Source organism: Anoplophora glabripennis, unplaced genomic scaffold, assembly GCF_000390285.2.
Source record: "Anoplophora glabripennis isolate ALB-LARVAE unplaced genomic scaffold, Agla_2.0 scaffold17, whole genome shotgun sequence".
In the NCBI taxonomy this organism is placed as follows: domain Eukaryota; kingdom Metazoa; phylum Arthropoda; class Insecta; order Coleoptera; family Cerambycidae; genus Anoplophora; species Anoplophora glabripennis.
In genome coordinates, this window is record NW_019416231.1 from 875,938 (window position 1) to 901,319 (window position 25,382).

General features: G+C 39.9%; 4 protein-coding genes across 17 annotated transcripts in view; 2 read left to right on the forward strand and 2 right to left on the reverse strand.

The window, feature by feature from the left end:
* The first annotated feature begins 3 nt into the window (after nucleotides 1-3).
* On the forward strand, nucleotides 4-3,054 carry LOC108917859 (myotubularin-related protein 2). Its single transcript, XM_018724643.1, has 11 exons — nucleotides 4-207; nucleotides 261-353; nucleotides 409-618; nucleotides 677-937; nucleotides 994-1,209; nucleotides 1,262-1,398; nucleotides 1,458-1,665; nucleotides 1,725-1,895; nucleotides 2,182-2,389; nucleotides 2,445-2,626; nucleotides 2,693-3,054. The coding sequence occupies exons 1-11, from the start codon at nucleotides 85-87 to the stop codon at nucleotides 2,813-2,815; spliced, it is 1,932 nt and encodes a 643-aa protein (XP_018580159.1). The 5' UTR covers nucleotides 4-84; the 3' UTR covers nucleotides 2,816-3,054.
* A 245-nt stretch (nucleotides 3,055-3,299) lies between these two features.
* LOC108917819 (zinc finger protein OZF-like) lies at nucleotides 3,300-5,649 on the reverse strand. The gene is made up of 9 exons (XM_018724581.1): nucleotides 5,461-5,649; nucleotides 5,116-5,410; nucleotides 4,892-5,065; nucleotides 4,642-4,841; nucleotides 4,462-4,586; nucleotides 4,182-4,396; nucleotides 3,998-4,126; nucleotides 3,612-3,796; nucleotides 3,300-3,512 (listed from the first exon to the last, which is right to left on the reverse strand). Exons 1-9 carry the CDS (start codon nucleotides 5,566-5,568, stop codon nucleotides 3,315-3,317), a joined length of 1,629 nt encoding a protein of 542 aa, XP_018580097.1. The 5' UTR covers nucleotides 5,569-5,649; the 3' UTR covers nucleotides 3,300-3,314.
* A 500-nt stretch (nucleotides 5,650-6,149) lies between these two features.
* On the forward strand, nucleotides 6,150-9,617 carry LOC108917776 (engulfment and cell motility protein 1). Of its 2 annotated transcripts, XM_018724527.1 has the most exons (14): nucleotides 6,150-6,181; nucleotides 6,406-6,503; nucleotides 6,555-6,807; nucleotides 6,994-7,256; nucleotides 7,305-7,558; nucleotides 7,608-7,796; nucleotides 7,857-7,990; nucleotides 8,049-8,139; nucleotides 8,318-8,510; nucleotides 8,563-8,682; nucleotides 8,732-8,887; nucleotides 8,939-9,102; nucleotides 9,154-9,275; nucleotides 9,361-9,617. In XM_018724527.1, coding segments are annotated over exons 1-14 (2,250 nt in total). In that variant the 5' UTR covers nucleotides 6,150-6,180; the 3' UTR covers nucleotides 9,573-9,617. The 2 variants fall into 2 exon arrangements, with proteins under 2 accessions (XP_018580043.1, XP_018580042.1); XM_018724526.1 differs by lacking the exon at nucleotides 6,150-6,181 and having other exon boundaries at nucleotides 6,192-6,503.
* A 1,057-nt stretch (nucleotides 9,618-10,674) lies between these two features.
* Nucleotides 10,675-25,382, reverse strand: part of LOC108917841 (ankyrin repeat domain-containing protein 17) — a 52,640-nt gene continuing 37,932 nt past the window's right edge. For 9 of the 13 annotated variants that reach the window (XM_023455208.1, XM_023455220.1, XM_023455202.1 and 6 more), the window contains 14 exons: nucleotides 25,118-25,265; nucleotides 22,509-22,834; nucleotides 22,185-22,449; nucleotides 21,983-22,137; nucleotides 21,754-21,921; nucleotides 21,402-21,639; nucleotides 20,760-21,218; nucleotides 19,079-19,773; nucleotides 18,244-18,976; nucleotides 16,583-17,264; nucleotides 15,424-15,568; nucleotides 13,567-15,357; nucleotides 12,878-13,048; nucleotides 10,675-11,438 (listed from right to left, as the gene is read on the reverse strand). In XM_023455208.1, coding sequence (XP_023310976.1) covers nucleotides 11,412-11,438; nucleotides 12,878-13,048; nucleotides 13,567-15,357; nucleotides 15,424-15,568; nucleotides 16,583-17,264; nucleotides 18,244-18,976; nucleotides 19,079-19,773; nucleotides 20,760-21,218; nucleotides 21,402-21,639; nucleotides 21,754-21,921; nucleotides 21,983-22,137; nucleotides 22,185-22,449; nucleotides 22,509-22,834; nucleotides 25,118-25,265 — 6,003 coding nt within the window. In that variant the 3' untranslated portion in view covers nucleotides 10,675-11,411. The remainder of the gene's footprint in view (nucleotides 11,439-12,877; nucleotides 13,049-13,566; nucleotides 15,358-15,423; nucleotides 15,569-16,582; nucleotides 17,265-18,243; nucleotides 18,977-19,078; nucleotides 19,774-20,759; nucleotides 21,219-21,401; nucleotides 21,640-21,753; nucleotides 21,922-21,982; nucleotides 22,138-22,184; nucleotides 22,450-22,508; nucleotides 22,835-25,117; nucleotides 25,266-25,382) is intronic. The other 4 variants (XM_023455204.1, XM_023455211.1, XM_023455196.1 and 1 more) reach the window with 4 other exon arrangements.

The following is a 25,382-nucleotide window of genomic DNA, read 5'->3' on the forward strand; positions in this document are numbered from 1 at the left end:
CTACCCTTCTGCCAGTGTCATATTTTGTGTCATGGAACGGTAATTTATGTTTTAATTCGATTCAAATTAATTAACCACCGCAAAATGAACAGAAAAACTGGCAGCATAGAATTACTGGAGATGGATAATGGAACCTTCAGTAAAAATCTTACCCTAGAAGGTTTCAGAGCCGAATCCAAATCGAATCTGTTAAATAAACAGGACACAGTGAGTGCAGGAAAAATTATGACTAACTGGGTAATTAACAAGTTTATTTTTAGACGAGTTGGGGTAAAACTTCTCCTAGTAAGAGTTACTGTTCTTCGAGTTCTACGTCCACAGAAAATGTAGTGTCTACATTGGAACGAAAAAAGGTTAGTTTTTTTATCGTCTACTTTTTTTTTTAAATAGTAACATTTTCGTTTGCAGGCATCTTCAAGTGAAACCGGTGTTACATGTCGTCCAGATGATCCCCCTGTTCTTCCCGGAGAAAAAGTTACAGGTCAGGCTAGAGATGTGACATATCTTTGTCCGTATCACGGTCCTGCAAGGGGTGTCTTAACTGTGACTAATTATAAACTATATTTTAAAGCTGGGGATAAAGATACACCTTTAGTCGTAGAAGTTCCTTTAGGTGTGGTAAGTACACAAGTAATTGTTCGTTTAAAGTGGTTAATATTTTATACTTGCATTTTAGGTTTCTAGAATTGAAAAGGTAGGAGGAGCGTCATCGAGAGGAGAAAATGCTTACGGGATAGAAGTTTTTTGTAAAGATATGCGTAATTTGAGGTTTGCGCATAAGCAGGAGAATCACTCGAGGCGAAACGTCTTCGAGAAGCTACAGACTTTCGCCTTCCCTCTTTCGCATAAAATGAAATTGTTCGCTTTTGATTATTCTGAAACTTTCCCGGAAAACGGTTGGGCGGTCTATGAGCCAATAGCCGAATTAAAGAGAATGGTAAGTTTTATTACTGTTTTATATACGAAATGTTAAATTTTGTTTTTTTTTTTTAGGGTGTTAATAACGACATGTGGAAAATTTCGAAGATCAACGAACAGTACGAAGTCTGTGATAGCTATCCGGCGGTCTGGGCTGTCCCCGCCCAAGCTACCGACGAAGACATAAAAATCGTAGCTAATTATCGAAGTAGAGGTAGGATCCCGGTTTTGAGCTGGATTCATCCGGAATCCCAAGCTACCATAACGAGATGTTCGCAACCTTTGGTCGGAGTAATTTTTTTTGTTTGTTGAGTTTACAGGCTTATTTAACGATCGTTTCTAGGTGAGCGGCAAAAGATGCCGAGAGGACGAGCACTACGTTCAGTTAATAATGGATGCCAATGCTCAGTCCCATAAAATGTTCATCATGGATGCTAGGCCGAGTGCGAACGCCATAGCAAACAAAGCCAAAGGCGGAGGGTGAGCGTTTTCACACTCTCGACTGTATTTGCTGGTGTAAACGTTTGTTTTGTTTCTAGGTACGAATCGGAGGACGCCTACCAGCACGCCGAGCTGGTTTTCTTGGATATACACAACATCCACGTGATGAGGGAGTCTTTGCGAAAGCTTAAGGAGTTGTGTTACCCGAATATCGACGAAACGAAATGGCTCTCGGGGTTAGAGTCCACTTACTGGTTGAAGCATATCAAGTGTATCTTGGCTGGAGCCGTACGGATCGTCGACAAAGTAATTAATCGTACTTGTGAGAGGAAATTTAAAATTCTATGATTCTATCTGTTCTCTAGGTTGAAAGCCACAAGACCTCTGTTTTGGTACACTGTTCGGACGGATGGGATCGTACCGCCCAACTAACAGCCCTTTCGATGTTGATGTTGGATCCTTATTATCGAACGATAAAAGGTTTCGAGGTGCTGATCGAGAAGGAGTGGGTCTCTTTTGGACACAAATTCCAACAGGTGGGTATTTATTTACATATTCGGGATTGCTCCGGCACGGGAAACTGTAGACAATGGGAAATATCTGGAAATTTGTGATTTCTTGAGGAAATTTGGGAGAAACGTGTTTCTAAGGTCAAATGCAGCTTCTTTGTAAAGATGACCCCCGTTCAGCGTTACATCCTGTATATTTTAATAACCGTCAAAAATGGATAAAAATGAATTAGATTAAGATCGTTAGGAGCTCTAAAAAGAAGACGTTAAATGTTAAACTTCTGTTTCCGATTCACTGTCAACATATTTTTAGCGTATTGGCCACGGCGACGACCACCACTCGGACGCCGACCGCTCCCCGATTTTCCTGCAGTTCGTCGACTGCGTCTGGCAGATAACCCAGCAGTTCCCGAACGCCTTCGAGTTCAACGATTACTTCCTCATAACCATCCTGGACCACCTGTATTCCTGCCGCTTCGGAACGTTCCTGTGCAATAGCGAGCGAGAACGGATACAAGAAAGTAAGTTCGGTTTCACTGAGTTTCATAATCGTTAACGGTTAATATTGCTTTTCAGAGTTGAAAGAGCAGACCGTTTCCCTTTGGTCCTTCACCAACAGCAACCTGGATTTGTACAGGAATCCGTTGTATTGGGCGAACACCTTGCAGCAGAGGGTTCTGGTTCCTATCGCGAGTATACGACACATAAAGCTGTGGAAGGCTTATTACTGCAGGTGGAACCCCAGCATGAGGACTCAGGTGAGTCTAGATTTAAAAAAAATTGTAAGTTTTACACCCAGTTCTTATCTACTCTCTTTTTTTCAGGATCCAGTGTATCAAAGGATACGAGAGCTGCTGAAGTTGAAGGAGCAGCTGGAACAGACGGCCGAGGAGTGCAAGAGAGAGCAGCAGCAGAGGATGCAGAGGAGCAACGTTTCGCCCACATAATCGTTATAACGAGGTGGAAGAAGCGGGCGATAGATTTATATTCGAACAATTTTATATTTTTTCTAATATACAAACGTTAAACGTAGTTTGAAACTATGCCAGGTCCTCGTTTGTATGTGTTTCAATAATGGAATAAGAGTTATGTTGTTTCTAAGACCAGCAAAATTTTATTTTAATTTTTATATTTTTGTTTAACAAAGTATTATATTTTAGTTTAGTTATCTTAATGTACCTTCGTATTAAATAAATGTCTACCAAAGTATTCGTTTTTCATTATTTTAAGGACCAAAATATCTCTTCGACCTTTCCAGAATACACTTTTTTTTATCAGACGCGGCAAACACCTCTTCAAGCTTCTGCAATCCCGATACATGATCCACAAAATATATAAAATCTTGACGAAATTTTCATTAAAGATAAATTTGGCATCAACTATCTTTTTTACCAATAAATAGGAAAGGGACATCGAAAAGAAACTATTACATCATTCTTTTATATTTTATTGACCGTGACAATTTTTAACATGTGTGAGTAAACCGCCGTTTTGAGTAAACTGTTTGCCACAGAACTGACAGGCGTAAGGCTTCTGTCCCGTATGGGTCATTATGTGCGACTTCAAGGTCTTTCCGTCAAAGAACTTCTTCAGACAAACGATGCATTCGAACTTCCTATCGTCGCTGTGCGTCTTCATATGTTCCTAAAAAAAATTAAATGTACCCATAAAAATTATTACGCTATAAACGCTAATCAATAATGTAAATAATAACAATAATAAAATTGAAACGGAGTAACTTACTCTTAGATGACTAGCAGCGATATACTTCTTCGAGCAAATATTACATGAAAACGGTCTCTCCCCCGTATGATATCGGACGTGGGTATCCCTAGTTTCTTTCCTGCGGAACGAACGACCGCACTGCCAGCAAGGATAAGGTTTCTCTCCGGTGTGGATCATTCGGTGCTTCTTCATTTGCGTACTGGCTGCAAAAAGAACACTAAAAGCAACTCATTTGTACAAACCTTACATTTGCACACCTAAATAGAGAATTTATTATAAAAATTAGAAACAAACGTTTCACTTTTGACGCTACGCTGTAACGTTTTATGTGTCACGTATTGAAAATGTGTGAAAACATGAATCCGAGGCCATATTTCTAAAAAATAATTATCTACGTTACTTACTTGTAAACGACAACTGGCAGAAGTTACACGTATACGGCTTTATTCCGGTGTGAATCCTCACGTGAACGTCGAGGCTGCTATTCGTCAGGAAACTTTTACCGCAAATGCTGCAAATATGAGACTTTTCCCCTACGAAATACCAGTATAATTAAAGTTGTACCCGACAAACAAGAATTGCTATTACCTGTATGCGTGCGAAGGTGATTATTCAAGTTCGAAGACTGATTAAACTTTTTACCGCAGACGGAACACTCGAATTTTTTCTCCACGCAGTGTATATTCCTGTGTTTGTGCAGGGAACTCGGCAAAGCGAAAGTTCTGCCGCAGATGTCGCAGCTTAAAGGCCGTTCGCCGGTGTGCGTTCTCATGTGCATCAGAAGCAGTTTGTTTTGTTTATATCTAAAACATATAAGTTGGAAATCTTTCAGCGAATTATTAATAGTAGTAGTGATAGCCCTTATTACCTCTTGCCGCATAAATTGCACACGTGCTTCTTCTCTAATTCAATAATAGGTCCGGTATCGATGAAATGAACCTCTTTCAAGTGTTTCTTTAAATACCTTGAATCGGTATAGCCCCTATCGCAAATCTACAACAAAATTATATTCCAGGCATTAAAATTACAAAAATATTTAAAAACTTACATTGCACATAAAATTTTTGAACTCTTCCTTGATTCTCGGAGGTTCCAAATTATTCTTAATAGTGTCCAAATCGAGAAAAGTGTGCTCGACGATATGCTTATCTAAGTCATTCGAGCTGTAGCAAATCTTGTTGCAAATATTACAGAAGTACTTGTTCTGGCCCGTGTGACCTTTTATGTGTTCAGCGAGAGACCACTCGTCTAAAACAAATAATAAATCAATTGACACACTACGTAATGTACGATTTTACCTTTAAACATATCTTCGCAAAACTGGCACTTATAGAAAGGCCCTAGATTGAAGTTATCTGAAGCTTCTTGGGAATTGCAGGGCACTATCTGCCCGTCGCTTTCCCAGGATTCCGGCAAACACTGTTCGGCGATCGTCTGTAAACTCTGCATGGTTTCCGCCAAATCAGAAACAACTAAAACATTCGGATAAATATAGGATAAACTTTGGCTTTTAGTGCTTTACCTGTGCTGGCATTCTGATTTGTGAACGTTTCGACTAAGGAATGTGTCGTCGCGTCATTGAATATATCTTGAAAGAGGGAACTCTGTTGTAGAACCTCGCTAGTACTAAATAAATCAGTCTTGACTTGATTGATCATGGTGTCAGCTTGCAGTGAAATCGTCTGCAAGTTTATGTTTAAATAGTTTCGTAAGGTAACGTCCGATTTTTCACACAACTGTTTGAAGGAATATGCTTTGTTAACGCTTTGCAAGCACTGGGTACATATCTGGTTAGGTAAACCATCTCCTGCCATCACCTACGACAGTAATAAAAGTGACCGAAAGGTACTAAAAAGCATTTTCTTACCTGAACAGAAGCACAGGACATAAGCATGTTCGCTACGCAGGCTTCGAACAAGGGCCTTAAATTGGCCTTCTCCAATAAACAGGTTCGACAAATCTTATCCAATTTCATTTTCGGTATAGGAAAGTAGTAACGACAAATATTCGTCAAAATCTATACATTTAAAACATAATTAAATTACGTGTTATTTCATTTACCCAGTTTTTAGTGAAAATGTACTAATTACAGAATACAAAATAAATACAAACTTTAAAAAATTGAGGTTAATTTACATCAATGTTGCCACAATAGAAAAAAAAAATTAAATATGGAGATCTTTCCATTTATGTTAGCGAAGGTTAAATGATCCATCATTTTTTTTTATTTGAATCAGTCTTTTATAATAATTATTATATATTTCTAGCAACTTTTCCCACTTCCAACATTGACCATTTTTGGGTAACTGCCATCATTTGTGACTTTTTAATTAATGCAATTTAAATGGAAAACATCTCGATAGGTTGGTATTACTGTTGCATTAGTTGCGTTCTTTTCACAAGTAACGTTCTATTAACACAATCTGTTGTCGGCAACCAATTATACCGCACGCGTGTACGGTTGTTGATCTACCAACGGAACAAGTAGTTCAAATAACTTGTGCAATACGAATTTAAATTTACTTATGATAATTTTTATGCTAGTAAATCATTTCTTATCTTCTTGGATTACGAATTACGTAATCAAAGTGAGTTTATTTACAATGAAGCACTTTAAGTTACAAAATGCGTATCTGCAGCTTATATTTTACAAACCGCATACCACACCTATGGCTGTGAGTAATTGATAACATTATCTATGGCTTTATCAGTATACAGGAAACATAATAATTATTAAATTTAATCAATTAACTGAAATATAGCACGCAGTTATGTGTTAGAGCAACCATGTCTAATATCGCGAAAATTTCAGTGGAAAAACATGAAAGCAAGGAGCAATTTTTGTACGATTTAGATAAGAGTAAAACTTTGTGCGAGATCGTTCGAGACATATGCAAAAAAGCTGGATTGGTAAGAATATATTTGATTTTTTAATCGATATTTCTAACAACAAATTTGCAGCCTGAGTCGCCTGTGTACGGCTTAAAGTTGATCCAAACAAAGGAAAATCCATTTATAAACACTTATATTTCCGAGAATACATACAAGGACATCCAGCATAGCGATTGTTTGAAAATAGTCTTTTCAATTGAATATTTACTTAACCAAAGAATACTGCCTCATATAGATCACCCTGACGAAAGCTTAGAAAAGACTATATCATTCGAAGACCTACTTAAATTGTCTGTGGACCCCATTTTCATCGAAAAATTAGGTAATATATTTTATAACCTGTAACGACTCGTGAAAATTAAAGCGACTATATTTTGCAACAACTCTTTTCGAGATTTCAGATTCAACGGTGAGATCTCTCGTATCGTTATCGAAATACGACCCTTTCGATTTTCACGAGCCGTTAACGCATGAATTGAACCACCACCACAAAATATCTTTTTTCCAGTGCAATCTGAAACCCACAAATACCTGATAAACGTTTTCATCGAGAACCAACTGAAAGAAAACGAGGTACTTCCTCTGTTGATCACCATATGCCACCTATTTCAAAAGGGGCACATCGCAGATACCTCGCAAAACATCCTAAACAAAACCATTAGCATTATCAAAGACTCCAACAACAGTATCGAGCAATTAAAATACGCTTTGTCCATCTTGCACAAGATACTCGTCCAGAAAAACCAAGTGTTCGTTCCATGGAAGGAAAAGGTAAGCCGGCGGCTTTGAACTTGTGACGATTCATTTCGAGCGTTTTAGATAATCAAGGAAGTTCCGATAACGGATTTGACGCCTTATATATGGAACGAGAACAACAGGAGTTTACAGTACGGCATCCTCCTGCTGATAAATACGATAATAAAGCTTTGCAAAGGCGTTAAAAAACAGCAACTCATCAAGGAAATGAACTTGAAGCAGAACAGGGATAGTATTTACAGGTACATCATCGTACCTGGTGGATTAGAGAAAAACACCGAACACGAGTTGTACGTCTTGCAAACTTATTTGTTAAGGTAGGTGTCGGCGTTAGAAAAGAAATGTCTCGATTTTAACAATTTTTAGTATGTACAAAGAAGCGTTGGATAACGAAATCAATATCAACGACAGTAATTTATTTCAACGGGAAGAGTTTGAACTTTGCGAAGAGGACGTGAAGAGATTAACGGTACTGATGGATTTTGACGAAAATAACATGAATTACCCCATTAGTTACGCGTCAATGGAAAATATAAATTGTAGTCAAAGTGAGAGGTAATATAATTTTTTTACAGTGTTACAATTCGAAAAGACATCAAATACTTTATTATTTAGGATTTCCCTAGCATCGATATTAAGTGACAAAAGCTATACTAGTTCACGGAAGTCTAGTGTTACTGGTTCACGATCAGATATCGCTTACGATTACGATAATTATAGAATAAGTTACTTGACGTTAGAGGCTCTAAGTAAGTATAAAGATTGCTTTTGAAACGGGATAATGTTTAACGCGTTTTTTGTTATCAGGGCACTACAAAAAACATCATTATAAAGTCTTTTACCAGTCGCAAGTCGAAGAAAAAGTCTACGAACCTGGAATATTCGTCACGAGTCAAAGGTTTTTTTTTAAATTACTAAGAACGCAAATTCTACCACATGATCGTGAGGCCAAAATATAATTGGGCGAAATATCAATTCATGAATTTGGAATTGAAGTTTAATTAGCCCATTTACCATATTTCGGCCTCAGAGTTATCTGACACCATTTGAGCTTTCTATATCTAAAAAAATTTCAGAATTGTGAAAATGTTGGCGAAGATCTTACACTTGGGCATGGAGCCCGACAACAGAAGCATATTCTACCAACCGATCGTCTTCAACTGTTCTTCAAGAACTCCCTTTTTCCTGGAATTATTTTCCAGAGCGATGTGGTTGTTGTCGAGAACGAGACGAGAGATGAAGGTCTCGACGATTGACGATTACCCCAAGGTTTTAACGCTCTGCTTCGCAGTTTCCACTTAACCGATTCGAACTATTTTAGGTAATGAACGCGTTGGAGAAACAAATAAAGATGGTGCTGGAAAAGAGGCCCATCGATTTTAAAGCTCTCACTAACGAGATGACGGACATTACTTTCGACGTTGTGATGCAGCGGTGGAAGGTAGGTACACAAAGTTAAGTTGTATAAAAACTAGCGGTTCGTTTTTTAGGACGAAAGGGCGGACGAGTTGAAAATACTTTTGAAGACTCATCCTTGTATACAGCAGATGAAGACCGATTTCGGTAAACAAAACGAGGAACATATTTATAACAACAGGATCAACTTCCTTAAACGTGGAGCACACTTTCCGAAAGTACTAGAGAAAGTAAGACGGAGACGGGTGGGTAACGATTTTGTTTAAAATTCGTTGTTTTAGAAAACGTCGGGGAATATGTTCGTACAGTTGAGCAAAAACGAAAGGGAACTACATATTTACGACATCAAGAGCGTAAAAACAAACGAAATGGATCTTCTGGAGAAAATTAAAATATGCGATATAACGCACGTAGTGATCGGCAAAAACTGCAAACATTCAAACTTGTAAGTGTATACTCTCGGTTTTAAATACAGATAATACGACTTTAATTCCAGGTGCAAGTCTGCGCAGCAAGCATTTTCCATCATCGTCAACCACTTAGAAAATCAAGTGAATTTTATAGCGAAAGACGAAAGAACGGCATGCTATTGGACGGACGCCTTCAATTTACTAATAGGTTAGAAAGTTGTCCGTTCGTTTAAATTTTTGTATTACGAGGTGACGAAATAAACTTACCTTTTCAATTTCACGTATCTTCGCAGGGAGCACCAAACGGAGCGATTTCTACCAACGAGAACTGGACGAGTTGGTAGAAATGGACGTGATGTTGCAGATACTGGAGCTGCAGAATATCCGTATACCAAGACACGCTCCGCCAGTTCCGCCGTTGCCGTCCGAGACGAAGCCACCTATACCTCCGAAACCTGATACCGAAACTTTCATAAGGATGACAAAGAGGAAAAACCATCGTTAAGTGTATTCAATTTTTAAGATTAATAAACGCCTTATTCGATTTTGATCTACTGTCTTTAATTCAATTTTTTTTTTAATTTTGACAAGCTTTAATTTTAATTTACAGGGTGTTTCAGTTTTAATTCCACAAAACGTGTTTTTTCGTTGTTAAATTTCTGTGATGTGGAAAAAGTTGTATACAAATTAAATTTGTGGCTAGCGTGTGTAGTTTGAGGTTATACTAGCTTGTCCAGCGATGGGCCATGAAAATTACGATAAGGTTAAAATAAAATTAATTTTTCATAAGGCAATTTAAGAAAATAAACTGAAGAGGGTAGAGCCCTCTATTCTTCTCTATATTATAAAGTTACATGAAAAAAAAAAAGAAATTGTAAAACATTCTTTTCATTGTGATTGTCATTTGTTTTTAACACATAATCCCTCGCCTACTGTGATTCATTTGCGATTTAAAATATATATGTACAGACTAAACACAGTGCTTTAAGAGGTCTCTATAGCGAATAGGTAACCAATAATACATTTTTATAGATTTTATTACACAGTTTGTCTAAATACAAATTAATGCACATATAACGGACTTTCCTCCATTCTAATGCAGATTTTCTACAAAATGGACTTTGTTTGAAACTCAAATTAGTTTTTGTTGTGAAGAAATTTGAAATTTATGATGCAAATTACAAATATCTTTACAACAAAAAGTAATTTGAATTTCAAACCAAGTCCATTTTGTAGAAAATCTGCGTTAAAATGGGGGAAAGTCCGTTATTTGTGCATTTACTCGTATTTAGGCAAACTGTGTAATAAAATCTATAATAATGGATTGCTAGTTGCCTCCGATTAAATATTCTGGCACATTTCGGTCACTTTTTTGCACAAAAAAAGGGTGTACAACATCGTTAATTTGGAATAGAAGTTTTAGATCTGCAATTTTGAGAAAATCAGTTTAAAAACTTTTAGGATTTATTTAGAATTTTACGTGCCCATCTACGTATAAATCAAACGCTCTGTATAATAAAAATGGTACTTACCTTAAGACGAAGTTCGTGTCGAGAGTGTGAGGAAAAATGAAGACGGGGTGTTCGGGGAAATTACTAAACGGCTCGTACAGTGCATAAAGATATATTTAAGTCTTCATGTACAAGCAAATATTACATAATATTCCGTATAATAATAATCCTACAATTTAGCAGAGACGGCCTGTCCCCACAAGTGCTTGTCGTGCCAGGCGCAACATTTCATCAGTGGCAAACAAACACTGCACTTAAACATGTAGGAAAGAAAATATATATTCGATTAGAGAACAAAGAATCACAAGTATATACTTGTCCCTTAATCGCCAATCCCTCATAACCTTTTTTGCGCAACTACTACATTTTACATATGTTTAGTATATTTTATAATTATTATGTCTATAACTCCCGGACTGGGAAGGGGGGAGCGGGCGGGCCCCCACCCCCCAGCGGCCGTTTTTCCACAATTGAAGATTTCCTCCTGCTACAAAATAACGATCATAAAATAGTCTTTAAACTATAAGCGGTTATAAAACAAAATCAACATGCAATCAACTACAATAAATGGGTCTGAATAATTTTTTTTTTTTTCTTTATATACACCAAATGCGTCAAAAGGGGCAGAGGTGAAGACTATATAAACACTTGCCAGAAACATGACCTGTATAAAGGGCCGATACGATCAAATACTTTATACCATTAACAAAAAAACTAGACCTAGACTCTACTGCAAAAACTTGTATTCCAAAAATCACAAAGAGAGAAGCTAATTTTCGCACGATTTTTTGGACTTAATTAAAATACGCTTATAGTTCATGTGTTCATTATGATTACTGATTCCACTTGTTGGTCCACCCCTGAAAACAACATTACCTCTTATTAAACACCTGCAAAGACGATGACGATGAGCAAAAAAGCAGTTTATTGAGCCTCGCAAATCTTTTGCTTCGGATTTTATTTATACTCGTACAGCTGCGGACAAGAAAAAGTTTTCCACGGCCACACAAAAAACAAAAGTTGTCTGTACTTTTCATGCGACATATGTTATCCGTAGTATTTTTGCCTCCTGATCACGAATCCGGTGTCAGAATTGAGTTATCACATCACAGGAATTTTCTAACCTCAAAAAACACGTCAAAAATAGCAAAAATTCACGAGAGATAGGAAAACTACAAAGAATTTTTTTTGCTCGGGGTCGCTGATCACTAGAGTTTGGGATTTTAGTCGGCTAGTATCCGAGGTCAATTTTGCAAAGTTTAAGATGGCCGACAAAATTTTCAAAAAATTAGATTTGCGCCAAATTTGGTATACGAGGTTCTCGGGGTCACTGATCATTAAAGTTCGGGGTTTTAGTCGGCTAGTATCCGAGGTCAATTTTGCAAAATTCAAGATGGCCAACCAAATTTTCAAAAAATAACAGATTCGCGCCAAATTTGGGTCCGCCATTTTGAATTTTCCAAAATTGACCTCGAGTTCGTTTTATTCGACCATTTTTATAGATTTTATTACAGTTCGTCTAAATATGAATGAATGCACAAATAACAGACTTTCCTCCGTTCTAACGCAGATTTTCTATAAAATGGAATTAGTGTGAAATTCAAATTACGTTTTGCTGTAAAAAAATTTGTAATTTGCCGGTTTTGAACATGCAGTATCGTAAATTACAAATTTCTTTATACCAAAAAGTTATTTGTGTTTCAAAGTAAGTCCATTTTATAGAAAATCTGTGTTAAATTGGGGGAAAGTCTTTTATTTGTGCATTAATTCATATTTAGACAAACTGTAATAAAATCTATAAAAATGTATTGTTTTCTTAAAAAAAATCCCAAAATTCAAACTATGTTTACCGATTGAATGATTTTCAGAGTATGACTTGTTTACAGTAAACCGCAACCCTTGTCTTGAAAATCATGTAAACAAATGAACATCTACGAGTTGTTTACAGTAAACCACAACCCTTGTCTTGAAAATCATGTAAACAAATGAACATCTACGAGTTGCTTACAGTAAACCGCAACCCTCATCTTGAAAATCATGTAAACAAATGAATATCTAGTTGTTTACAATAAACCGCAACTCTTGTCTTGAAAATCATGTAAACAAATGAACATCTACACATATACGACAGGGCAATCTGAACTATCTTAAGATTTCTGCTTAACGTTTTACGTGGGAGAACCTTTTCTTGTTCACAGCTGTACTTATCAAACAAACGAGTATTTTAATTTGTCGAGATCAAAATTTCGGTTTTAGGTTAACGGAACGCTGTAAAATATCAGAATTTAACGGTACTCACATGCTGCTTGTCTTGAAGTTCCGGTATTGGCCTTGCGGCGTTGTCCCAGGAAAGATCCAACTTCAAGTTATCCTGCATGAAATCATGCCTTACTGTATTCAGCGGAGGCTGGTGATTGAAATACGGAGGCCCGTTGATGAAATGGGACGTATCCAATGCGGGCATCTGACGCTACGGGAATATTCACATTGAAATAAAATTCCGCCAAAGATAAATGACGTATACGTGAAGCGAGAATTTACTTTTTTGTTTAAAAAATGGGATGTTTTAAAACTGACGAGAATTAAATAAGAATTAGAAAAAAAAAATAACGAAATATAAAATAATTTTTTTAAATATTTGTTGCTTTGAAAAATAAACATTTGTGGAGTTGCGGATGATTTCCGATTTCGATACGACATACGGGAACAAAAAAATACAAAAATTGGAAAAAAAAATTACGAAATATAAAATAATTTTTTAAATATTTGTTGCTTTGAAAAATAAACATTTGTGGAGTTGCGGATGATTTCCGATTTCGATACGACATACGGGAACAAAAAAATCAAAAAATTAGAAAAATAAAAATTACGAAATATAAAATAATTTTTTAAATATTTGTTGCTTTGAAAAATAAACATTTGTGGAGTTGCGGATGATTTCCGATTTCGATACAACATACGGGAACAAAAAAAATCAAATGTACTTACCGAGTAGTCCATCGGCGGTAGGTCCTCCCCGTACATCTGGGGATTGCGTATGGAGAAGTCGGCGTTATTTCCGCCGAGCGACCACTTATCCGGCTTATCGTTCAACCTCCAATTCTCGATCGGGTTGCTGTACGCCTTCCTCCCCGTACCGATGGGCTGCGGGGGCTTCCTGTCCTCCATGTTATAAACGCTGTCGGGGTGCAAGTTGTGCGCCTGCGGCAAATTGGGCGACATGTTAGGCGAGTTGTTCACGATCCCCAGTTCGCCGCCGTTCTCCAACACCTCGTTCCCGGTGAACTTGGCGATGTTGTGGATCGTCATGCCGGCTATGCCGGTGATCAGCTGCTCCGACTGCTGCGAGAACGACGGCTGCTGCATCTGCATCCAGAGACGGTTCTGGGCGGACCCGAGGCTGGAACGATGGAAGCCGTCGATGCCGCACTGCTGCTTCGACATGTACATGCTGTTCTGGTTGTTCATCTGGTAGCCGTTGTACATGTGCGGGGCGGGCTTGTTCTGCATGCTGTAGCTGGAGTACTCCGGCGCCTTGGGGTTCAAACGGGACATGCTGGCCGACTGCTGGATGTTAACCTGCGGCTGCGGCTGCGAGAAGTTCAGGTTCTGGATCTGGTTGAAGGATTGCAACAGGTGCCCCTCGTTGTTCAAGCTGAGCATGTTGGGAATGTTACTCGAGCCGGTCTTGAACAGCTCGCCGAAGTAGTCCGGGTTGTTCTGCGATACCGGCGGCCTGTTGTGTACGACGCTGCTGCCGATCGGCGGCAGGTTATTCTGGCTCTTACCCTGCTCCTGGTAGGTCTGGTAGGTGTTGTTCACGGATATATTCGGCGGCGTGGTGCTGTTACTGCTCGTCTTGGACGAAACGGGGGAGCAAACGGCACCGCCCCTGTATCCCGGCGCCTTAGAAGCGTCCACTTGCGGCGGCGGTTCTTGATCTATGAACTTATGCTGGACCATGGACTGAGAATTGCCCCCGCCGGTAACGGCGGCGAAATTAACGGGCTTCTGATACTCCTGCTCCCGCCTGTTCCAGTGATCCGCGTTATTGAATAGGGAATACTCTGAAGGGGTCTGAACGTTGGCCGATTCTTCTTGGACCACGGTTTGTTGAACTGCGCTGCTCTGAATCAGATTAGGCGTGGAGCTCCTTATGCTACCCGTGTTGTCCGAGCCAGGTATGGCGTTGTTTCCTTGGCCGGAATGCGGTTGCGGTGCGTTGCCAAAGATCGGCAGGTGTCCCATGGTGGGTGGGGCTGAAGCGGTGGGAGCGGGGCGGGCGTTTCTGTTGGGCGACGACTGAGTGTTGCTAACGGAGTGAGACGGCGCTTGGGGGGAAATCGGTCCGGCCGAGGACTGTGGCAATCCCAACGATCTAGGCTTAGAAGTTATGCCGTGGTTTGCGTTTATGATCAACTGGGTGGTGGAGGTTTCCGTCAGTTTGGCGGCAAACGTCTGGTTTACCGACGAAGTAATTACTTTGGTGGTGGCAGCGGGTCTACTTGACGTGGAAGAGGCGTGGGAAATGGGCATGCGTATTATGTTGGACTGAGCCTGAGCGGCTGCGTTCTTTTCCGCTTGGGCGACTAATCTCGGGGCGGTTACCCTGGCGGTCGCCGCGGGGAGAGTTCCGCGGAGTTTCACCGTCGAAGTTGTGGAAAAACGACTGGCTTGCGTTATGGATGGAGCGACGGTTTGGATTACTTTTTGGTGCGAGTTTGATGAGAAGGCCGTGGACTGGGTGGCCATTACGATTTTTCCGGCGTTTTTCTTAGTCTAAAATTCAAAATGACACGATAGTAAAACGGAAGTTAACCTCATAAGACCGTCGATAATACTTACTCCTATCTGTGTCTTGTCCCACAGGGTAGTTGACGAAGCCGTGATTTTATTTGTTTTTGGCAACATCGACAAGATGTCCACGTCTGGGTCTTTAATCAGTGTCGCTATGAGACTGTGTGCCTGTTTGGTAGCCTCGGATGACCCCCTATTAATAAAATTTTTGTCAAAATCGCCAAGTAACAGTGAATTGTAAATTGATTCGCTAAATATATGGTAGCACTGATTTTTTAAAGTTTAAAATAATTTAATTTCCAATTTCGATACTTTTTTTTATAAAAAGGACACCTACATTTGTTGTAAATAAATTTTTTAAAGGTTTAAACAACAGTGAATTAAATTGTCTGAGATTATTGGAAGACAGGCGACTATCGATTATTTGTTTGTAAAAATGAATATGACTCAATTGAACATGTGCAGAAGGCCTGCAATGTAGTTTCGACAAAATAAATGCCATTATTTAAAAAAAATTCTTACTTTTGAAATAATTTTTTTCGATAAAACCGACTTAAAATTTAGAGAAACCAACAATCGTGAAGCAAATAAAACAAAAAAAAAATTTCATCATTTCAACAAAACAAATGCCATTATTTAAAAAAAATTCTTTTAAAATAATTTTTTTCCATAAAACACTTAAAATTTAGAGAAACCTATCGTGAAGCAAAAAAAAAATTTAATTTCAACAAAACATGCTATTATTTAAAAAAAATTCTTTTAAAATAATTTTTTTCCATAAGACCGACTTAAAATTTAGAGAAACCAACAATCGTGAAGCAAAAAAAACAAAAAAATTCTCTTTTAAAATAATTTTTTTCGATAAAACCGACTTAAAATTTAGAGAAACCAACAATCCTGAAGCAAAAAAAAAAAAAAATTCATCATTTCAACAAAACTGCCATTATTTAAAAAAATTCTTAGTTTCCAAATAATTTTTTTCCATAAAACTGACTGAAATTTAGAGAAACCAACAATCGTGAAGCAAAAAAAACAAAAAAAAATTTCATCATTTCAACAAAACAAATGCCATTATTTAAAAAAAAAATCTTTTAAAATAATTTTTTTCCATGAAACCGACTTAAAATTTAGAGAAACCAACAATCGTGAAGCAAAAAAAAAATTTTCATCTTAAACGAAGTAAAAAAAAATAAAATTGTACACTTACTTGATAGTGATGATTCTCTCTCCTTGCCCCTTACTCTGCTTCTCAACTTCTATATGGGCCCCAGTGGCGCCCCTGATGGCATTAATGTTGCTACCACCTCTACCGATCACCCGCGAAATGGCATTCGACGGCACGGAAACCTTCTTAACGCCAGATTCCGAGGAAGAAACGGTCTGAACGGAGGACTTCCTGACCACCTCCTTCCATCCCTCCTCCCTCTTATTAGACTGCTTTGGGCTGGTGGAACTCTTCGACTGCTGAGGGGGCGGATCGTCATAACTCTGCTTGGACTTCTTACCGCTAGAGGAAACGTAAACGTCGCTGCCTGTAGCTTCGAAATCGTCGCGTTCCGCCGGGGACTTTGTCGCCTCAAACACGAGGCCCTTCCTTATGTTCATCGAGCACTGCTTGCCGCTCTTGCCGTCCATGTTCTTGCCGCCCTTGTCGGGGGACTCTTGTAGGTCATTCGCCTTGCTCGAGCCGGCCTTCGAGCGGTTGTGGGGCTCGCCGTTCTTTGAGGGATTGTTGGATTTCTTCTTCTTCTTTTCTTTGCGCTTCTCTTTGGACTTGAGGTCGGCGCTGGAGCAACTGCCTTGACTGTTGGCGTCTATTCCGCTGTCCCCTTCTTCTTTGTCGTTCGAGTCGCCGTTTCGGATCGAAGGGTTGGGTTCCGGGACATTTTCTGTGGAAACATTATCAGTTAGTATAAAAGGAAATAAAGCATTTTTTGTAACAGATTCTTTAAGATTTGAGATTAAATACGGCGATTTTATGTAAAGATAAAGTAGTTACAGGAATGAGTCGACAAATAGTATAGTATAATTATTTATCAGAGAAAAGTAGTTCAAATGTACACTCTAATCATACTGAATTCAATGAATCATAAGTTGCAATAGTTTACGAGAATCAATTTTCCACGTCTTTGCAGCTTCTGGAAAAGTAGTTCAAATGTACCGAATTACACATTCCATTTTTATCGATGAATCATAAATTGAAATTGTTTATGTCTATGGGAATCATAGACTCAACTATGTATTTGTCTTGGCAGCTGCTGGATAAGTAGTTCTACTGTACAAACTCCCAAAAACTAAGTCACCACGTTTTGTACTTTTTTTTGCATGAAATTTTAATTATTTTACATAAATCTTTTAAACTCACAAAAAAATTTATTTGAAATGATAATTTTTTAAATTTTACAGAAAATAGTTATAGAAATTGGTCGACAAATAGTACAGCAATTATTTATCAGAGAAAAGTAGTTCAAATGTACACTCTAATCACACTGAATTCAATGAATCATAAGATGCAATAGTTTACGAGAATCAATTTTGCGTCTGCAGCTTCTGGAAAAGTATTTCAAATGTACCAAATTACACATTCAATTTTTATTGATGAATCATAAAATGGAATTGTTTATTTCTAGGGGAATCATAGTCTCAACAATGTATTTGTCTTGGCAGCTGCTGGAAAAGTAGTTCTAATGTACAAACTAGCAAAAACTAAGATATGTTTTGTACATTTTTTTTTTGCATAAAATGTTAAATATTTTACATAAATTTTTTAAAATTACAAAAAAATTAATTTGAAATGATTATTTTTTAAATTTTACAGAAAAGTTGATCGTAATAAAAAACGCAAATAATTAAAAGCAAAGCACTCACCGTCCTCCTCAGGTTTCTCCTCCTCTATGCTTTGCTGCTTCTTATCCTGCTTCTCGTCGTAGTTCTCGTTCTTCTTGTTCTCCTCCAACAACTTTCTCCTTTCCTCCTTCTTTTCCAGCTTCTTCTTCTTCTTTCTCTCCCGCCGCCTGGCCGCTGCCAATCTCTTGGACTCCTCCCGCGTCTTCTCCGATTCGAGCTCCTCCAGCAGTATCGAGGCGTTCTTGTTCGCCTTGGCCGCCTGAGTCTCCTTCGCCGCGCGGATGATCTTTACGCACTCGTGGCACTTCTCCAGCAGCTCCTTATCGCTCACCGTGGAATTATACCTCATCATCTCCTGGTCGCTGGGGAACTGCGTGACGTGGTGCACCATCCACTTCACCACCTTGACGTGGCCCTTTCTGAAGGCGGCCATCAGACAGGACACCTTGCGGTTGTCCTGGGAATCTATGTCGGCGTTAACGTTGTACAGGAGTTCGACGACGGGCAGGTGGCCTCCGTTGGCGGCCAGCCACAGCGGGGAGTTGCCTTTCTTGTTCTTAACCTCAACCTGGGCGCCACGGCAGAGCAGGAGTTCAACGAACCTGACGTGACCTTTGTCGGCGGCTATAGTGAGTGCCGTGTCTCGGGAAGAAGGAACAGGGGTGGCGTTGACGTCGGCGCCTTTGTCAAGGAGGACCCGTCCCACATCTACGTAACCGCCGCTGGCGGCTTCCATGAGCGGCGTGAGTCCAGTCTGTAACGAAAAATCATACAAATCCGAAATCTAATGCCGTTCTTACAAATATCCCACTTCTGATCAGAAGTGGGATAAATGTAGTATTTTTCCTCAGCTTACCTTTGCTCGGTGCTCCACATTGGCCTTCCTATCAAGAAGAAGACTAACAACCTCATGCCTCCCTTGAAAGCAGGCCAGAGTAAGCGCTGTATTCCTATTAGTCTCGATCTGGGCGTTAATGTCGCTGCCCATATCCAAGAGCAGCTTGACCGCGGCAGTATGCCCGTTCATCGCCGCCAACATAAGCGGCGATATGCCCAGCTTGGATCCGGTACGGGAATTAATCTCCGCCCCGTGACTGAGAAGTAGCTTGATGATGTTCACGTAACCACCAGAAGCGGCCAGGCTTAAGGGAGTGTAGTCGGACACGTTCCTGTGTTCCTTGTTGGCGTTACGGTTCAGCAGGAGCTCGACAACCTCATACCTGCCCCCGGAACAGGCCAGGCTGAGGGGAGTGTCTTTTGTTCTCTCAGATTGCGCCTCGATGTCTGCGTTGTGGTTCAGTAGGATCTCGACGACTTTCTCGTGGCCAGCAGTGGCCGCTAGGATGAGGGGGGTGAAACCCTTCTTGTCGCGATGCTCTATGTCGGCGCCCCGGCTTATGAGCAGTTCGACGAGTTCCTCGTGGCCGCCAGCGCAGGCTAAAGTGAGGGCGGTATCGTGGTTGCTCTCCGTTTCGGAATCTACGTCCATGCACGGGGAAATGACGGTGTTCGCGCATTGCTGTTGGTTGGCGCCGCTGTACTGGGTGATTGCTGCAATAAAATGGAGTTCGTGGTGTTCAATTCGGGAAAATAAGGCGCTTATTGCGAGTTAGGAGGAGCGTTTAGACATGTCGATGAAAGTACAAAGCCTCGACTAATATTTTATTTTGAAGGAATTAATTAGTATTATTATAAAGTCGGTTTTATACAGAGGGTAACTTGAAGTGGGAGCCAGTTTTTTTTTTATGGGTACAGAATGTGTTTCTCTGAATCCTTGTCTACGCCGACACAGTGCAGCTCCCAAATTCCGATACACATTAAAAGACTACAAAAACACCTACTACTATAAAATAGATTTGTTAAAACGTTAAATATTTTATATAAATAAATCTTTTAAACATACAAAAAAATTAATCTGAAATGATTATTTTTTAATTTTACAGAAATTAGTTATAGGAATGAGTCGACAAATAGTATAGTAATTATTTATCGGAGATAAGTAGTTCAAATGTACACTCTAATCACACTGAATTTAATGAATCATAGGTTGCAATAGTTTACGAGAACCAATTTTCCATGTCTTTGCAGCTTCTGGAAAAGTAGTTCAAATGTACCAAATTGCACATTCTTTTTTTATTGATAAATCATACAATGGAAATGTTTATGTCTATGAGAATCATAGACTCAACTATGTATTTGTCTTGGCAGCTACTATAAAATAGATTTGAAATTTTTTTTTGAAGCACTGTGTTTGGTTTGTGAATTTGAGTAACAATGACCTCCGGCGTTGATCTAGTTAGGTGAACTACATAACATCGATTCTCCTGATGCGATATGACAACAGGGTGCCAGTCGGGCAAAAACATAAGCCAACGTGGCCTCCCCCCCCACTCAAAGTTACACCTCGCATAACGTGTTACAAGTGAATGAAAATCGGGGATGACCTAAATCAATTTCTAAGTAACAAAGATTAATGAGGATCATTTACAAGAAGTCAACCAACTAGCCAAACCAACGAAACGAAAAAACCCACTCACCGGAATTATGATCGATCTGGTAGTTCTGGTTCTGCTGGAAGTTATTGCCCTGCTGCGCCTGGTTCTGGTGCCGCAGCACCCTGCCCTTCTTGAACTTGATGCCGTCCCCGTTCGTCTTCACGACCTTCTTGGCGTCGTTGCCGACCGTCTGCGTGGTCTGCGGGGTCTGAGTGGCCGCCTGCACCTGGTGGGTCGCCTGTTGTTGTTGCTGCTGCTGCTGTTGCTGCAGGTGGGTCTGGGGCAGTTGCTGGTGCTGCGTGCAGGGCAGCTGGCAGTGGTGCGACTGTTGGACCGGCGCTGCGCTAGCCACGTGACTGCAGGGGGCCTGCACGGGCGTGCAGACGGGTTGCTGCTGGGGCGTTATGTATTGTTGAGTCGACGTTCCCGGCACGGCGCCGACTGTGGTCGGCACGACGGTAGTGGTGGTTAGAGTGTCGCTAGAGCTTGCATTCGGACATGCTGTAAGTAGGTTAGAGAGGTAAAGTGAACACTAGCGATGACGGAAGCTCGTACGAACCATAATAACGACAGTACTAGGTGTTCCCGTCGTTATTAAAATTTGTACACGCCTAGTGGTCCGTAATACAAACTACCAAACCAGAAACCAATTAAAAAAATCGTCACCGAAACACGGCCACCTACCTAGTTGCTGCTGCATGAGGCTGTAGCCCGCCTGGAACCCGGCCTGGAAAAGCTGATCCTTCTGCAAGCCGGCCCCCAGGTATTCGTAGGGGTAGAGGGCGTGTACCGGAACCTGGGCGCCGTTGGCCGGCACCGCAAAGTACTCCACCCTGGACAGGTCGGTTTGTGCGGGAAGGTCTTGCTGCGCAGTCAGGGAGGCTATCATTGACTCGTCCAATGCACTGGGGTACGGCTGAACCTCGAAAGAAACATTAATTGAGTATATTTTGCAATGCGAGACCGTTCGGCGCCCGATGTGGGGCTAATCGAATGGCCTTGAACGAGTAAAGTTGTCATTCTGAGATATTTGTACCTGTAGGTTGTGTTGAGAGAGGCTCTGCTCGCTGACATCGGTGGTGTTGAAGGACTCAAGGGTTTGGACAACGTCATCCACGGAAGAGAAGTCTTTTTCGGTGAGTTCCAACTTGGTAACCTTGTTACCGTCTTGAGTATGATCGTACAGTTCTAGTCTTGTCTTTTGCTGGATAGAGACACACCATGACAGCATTTTGGAAAAACGAACTAGTGGATCAAATACTTACCGGGGATCCCACAAAGGTGGCCCTTATGGAAGGGATGGATGTATTGTGAAACTGCTGCAAAATTGAAGCTGTCAAAATGTTCTCCTGGTTATTTTCCTCCTTCAGAACCAGCTGATTCTGATCTAGAGAGTCAATGTCCAAACCTAAACAGATATCTAGTTTCATTATTTAATAACCGGCGACTTCCTCTTTCACAACCAACCTGGCATGTTCAGAATTTCCTGGGTGATAGTTTTGTTATCCGTTTGTTGGAACTGTTGCGGTTGCACCTGCAACTGTTGGGACTGCTGCAACTGTAGCTGTCCGAAGACTTGAGTCGGTTGCTGGCCGTACAGGTTCGGTTGGAAAGCCTGCGTCTGAGGTTGGAGTTGCTGTTGGGTCGCTTGCTGCTGCTGTTGCTTCCTGATGTTCTTGCCCTCTTTCTTCGATACTGGCTTTGCTTTGGGACGATCACTTATTGCTGTATTCTAAGTGAGAAAGAAACATTTAGGAACCCAGAACCTTCGAATTCCCGACCGATACCGACCTGACTGACTTCAGCATGGGAGGTAACGCTTTGAAACTTGATGGGCTGGTTCGTGGTGACGGAATTCACCGAGGTTACCGTCGGTGCAGCGTTATTGGTGGCAGTGGACAGAGACACGGCGACGGACGTCGGCAGGGGGGCGAAATAGAAAGCCGGCTGTTGCGTTTGGCTCTGTTGGGCGTAAGCCGTAGTCGCGTCCCCCGTTACCGTTAGTTTGGTCGCGGGCGACTGTAGACAGGTCGTGCCTCCTGTGTAGAAAGCATTGTGGACTTGTAGATTTTGTCCGGGAAAGATTGTACCACCCGACAGCATGCCTGTACCCAGCCCTGACAATAATAAGCAGCCTATCAGAGACCTTAGCTACAATTTGGGGACGGTAGGAGTGACGAGACGGGACTTTTTCATGCATCGAAGCGGCATGCCATCTCGTAGCATGCACACAAAAACCAAGTACCAACTACTGAATGAAACAACGAGCATGCAAGTCTAAACTGAATAAAGTTCGGCCATAAAAATTGTTTTGAAGGTGTGGTAAGTTAAAAGTTTTTTTTTTCAAACTGATCACGATTTTGTAGAAGTATAATCGAAGAAAAGAAAAAAAAACATGCAGATACAGTTCAAAACCATTACACCATGGTCCATTTCAGAGGTACAAGAAATTTAAAAATATTAAAAATAGAGCAAACATTACAATCGTCATTTACAAGTTCGTAACGCACATAAAGGTAGTGCCGATGTGTGTTTTCACGCTGGGAGTGAATGCCACCCTTTCTCGAGGGTGGCAATGAAGGCACCCATTTTAATCTCAAAAATCGGTAGGTATGAATTCTAAGCAAATAACGTTTTTTTCAAAAATTAACTTTTTCGAGTTATTTGCGATTGAAAATGTTGATTTTTCATCTAAAAAGTGCATGTTTTTCAACCATTTTTGATAAATAACTTGAAAACCTTGCGTTTTATCCAAAAATCCATATAAAGCAAAAATAAAGCTTTTGAAATAATGAATCGATAAATTTTTTGTTGATTACCGTAGATGTAATAATAACAGAGTTATCACTCTCTAAAGGTGACTGTTTATTATTCGGAAAGTAAAATTGAACCTTTTACCGTAAAATAATGGCGAAAGAACTAATTTTTTGAAGAAAATGAATATAACCTTTTTTAAAGTGCTTGGAAGGACCTTTAAAATGCTTTTTGAAAAAAATGGTCATCTCATTTTTTCGGAGAAAAAAATCAACAATAAAATCTATGGCTGAACCATAAAAATAGAATCTAAGCGTAATCCATGTACAGTTGCCTTTATTTAGGTACTAATAATAGGCTCTGCAAGTTTAACTGGTTTAGAATTCCTAAATTAAAAAAAAAGTTTGAAATAATGAAAAAAAACTTTAAATTTTGAAAAAATGTCATTTTTTTCGAAATAACTCAAAAACTAAACAAGATAAGTGAAAAATGCAAGAGTTCAAACTTAAAGGTCTTTTTTTATAATATTTTTGCTCTCTTTCAATTTTTCTGTAGGCAAAAATTAACCGAGATATTACATTTTTTAGTTTGCATTTGCGTGTAAGGACCACCTTCTTTGAGCCCTTAAAACCTAAAAATTTCGAAAACGAAGAGTTCACGACCCTTCAACTATAGAGGTCGATTTGTAGCAATTTCCTGCAAATTGCTTTTTGGAGTGATGAAAAATATTAAAAATTTAAAAAGTTATCTTGAAAAAACGAATTGTATTATTCAGTGAAAATTGTCGGATCGTGTAAATGGCTTGATTTCCGATAGTTTCCGAGGCGTAATACACACACAAACACACACACGTTGTGTTTTGAAGCAGGTAAAAATTCGTCAATTCCTCATTAAGGGTTGCTTTTAAGGGTTGAAACGTTGCAATGAATCATCAGTAATATTATAAACAGTGATGAGGCGTTCATTCATTATAAATGCTATGAAGTTGTCAATTTCGGTAAACACTAAAATATTCTTATAAATATAACATCCAATAGGTAGATAGGTGCTTTTTATTCACACTAAAGAATGTATTCAGGTCGAATTCTGCCCTCGTATTGGAATAAAAAATGAAAATAATCGACGTTTCTTCAACTTGTATGCTTATGACAAGCACCGACACGCCTCAACTGGAAACCGATTGCGTGCAAACCCAACATATTGTAACACTATGCGAAATGAACGACACTTTACAACTTCCATGCAAATAACACGTACGTACATTATTTTATCAAATTAGCGGTAAAAATCGTGATCTGATTTATTTACGACTCTACTGAATACTATTTTGGTACTGGAGTCCATAAATGACGATTGTTCTAAAAAACTAACTACTACGAATGTTTCAGATGGAAAACGACCTTGAACTTTTTAAAATTTCTCTTTTAACTGAAATGTCCACCAGAAGAAGCTCGTAATTGAAAAGTTTTATAAAAAATACTCGCCACACCCAATTTTTGCAAAGAAATCGTCACGTTATCGTACAATATACACAAACAACTAGATCTATACGAGCTTCTTCCGCTTAAAAAACGAAAACGAACGGTACAAACCGCTTCCGCTCCCCGCTCGGTTCTCGACGGCGGGTGGGCGGGCGCGGGCCTTACCTTGTTTCTGTTGTTGCATTGCGATGTCGATGTTCAGCATGTGCGGCAGTGCGGTACTGGCCGTGGAGGGGCACTGCTCTTGAGAAATGGCATACTGAAATACGTGATTATGGGCCTGAGTTTTCCCGTGAAGTTCACGTTCAACGCGCTACAAAAAAAACAACCATCGTAATTCTGTACCTTGGAGCTAGCGTCCACTGTTCTCGACAGCACAAAGATGTTAAAGAGTACATACAGGGTGTGAACAAGGTATGGAGAGTTAAAG

Bases quoted from the DNA above. Each gene is read 5' to 3' on its own strand.
- LOC108917859 (XM_018724643.1), top strand. From the start codon at position 85: ATGAACAGAAAAACTGGCAGCATAGAATTACTGGAGATGGATAATGGA. The intron at 619-676 runs GTAAGTACACAA...CTTGCATTTTAG, and splicing joins TAGAAGTTCCTTTAGGTGTG to GTTTCTAGAATTGAAAAGGT. The intron at 1,666-1,724 runs GTAATTAATCGT...TCTGTTCTCTAG, and splicing joins CCGTACGGATCGTCGACAAA to GTTGAAAGCCACAAGACCTC.
- LOC108917819 (XM_018724581.1), bottom strand. From the start codon at position 5,568: ATGAAATTGGATAAGATTTGTCGAACCTGTTTATTGGAGAAGGCCAAT. The intron at 4,587-4,641 runs GTAAGTTTTTAA...ATTTTGTTGTAG, and splicing joins TCAAAAATTTTATGTGCAAT to ATTTGCGATAGGGGCTATAC. The intron at 3,797-3,997 runs GTAAGTAACGTA...TTCTTTTTGCAG, and splicing joins CTGCCAGTTGTCGTTTACAA to CCAGTACGCAAATGAAGAAG.
- LOC108917776 (XM_018724526.1), top strand. From the start codon at position 6,381: ATGTCTAATATCGCGAAAATTTCAGTGGAAAAACATGAAAGCAAGGAG. The intron at 7,797-7,856 runs GTAATATAATTT...TTTATTATTTAG, and splicing joins AATTGTAGTCAAAGTGAGAG to GATTTCCCTAGCATCGATAT. The intron at 8,140-8,317 runs GTTTTTTTTTAA...AAAAAATTTCAG, and splicing joins ATATTCGTCACGAGTCAAAG to AATTGTGAAAATGTTGGCGA.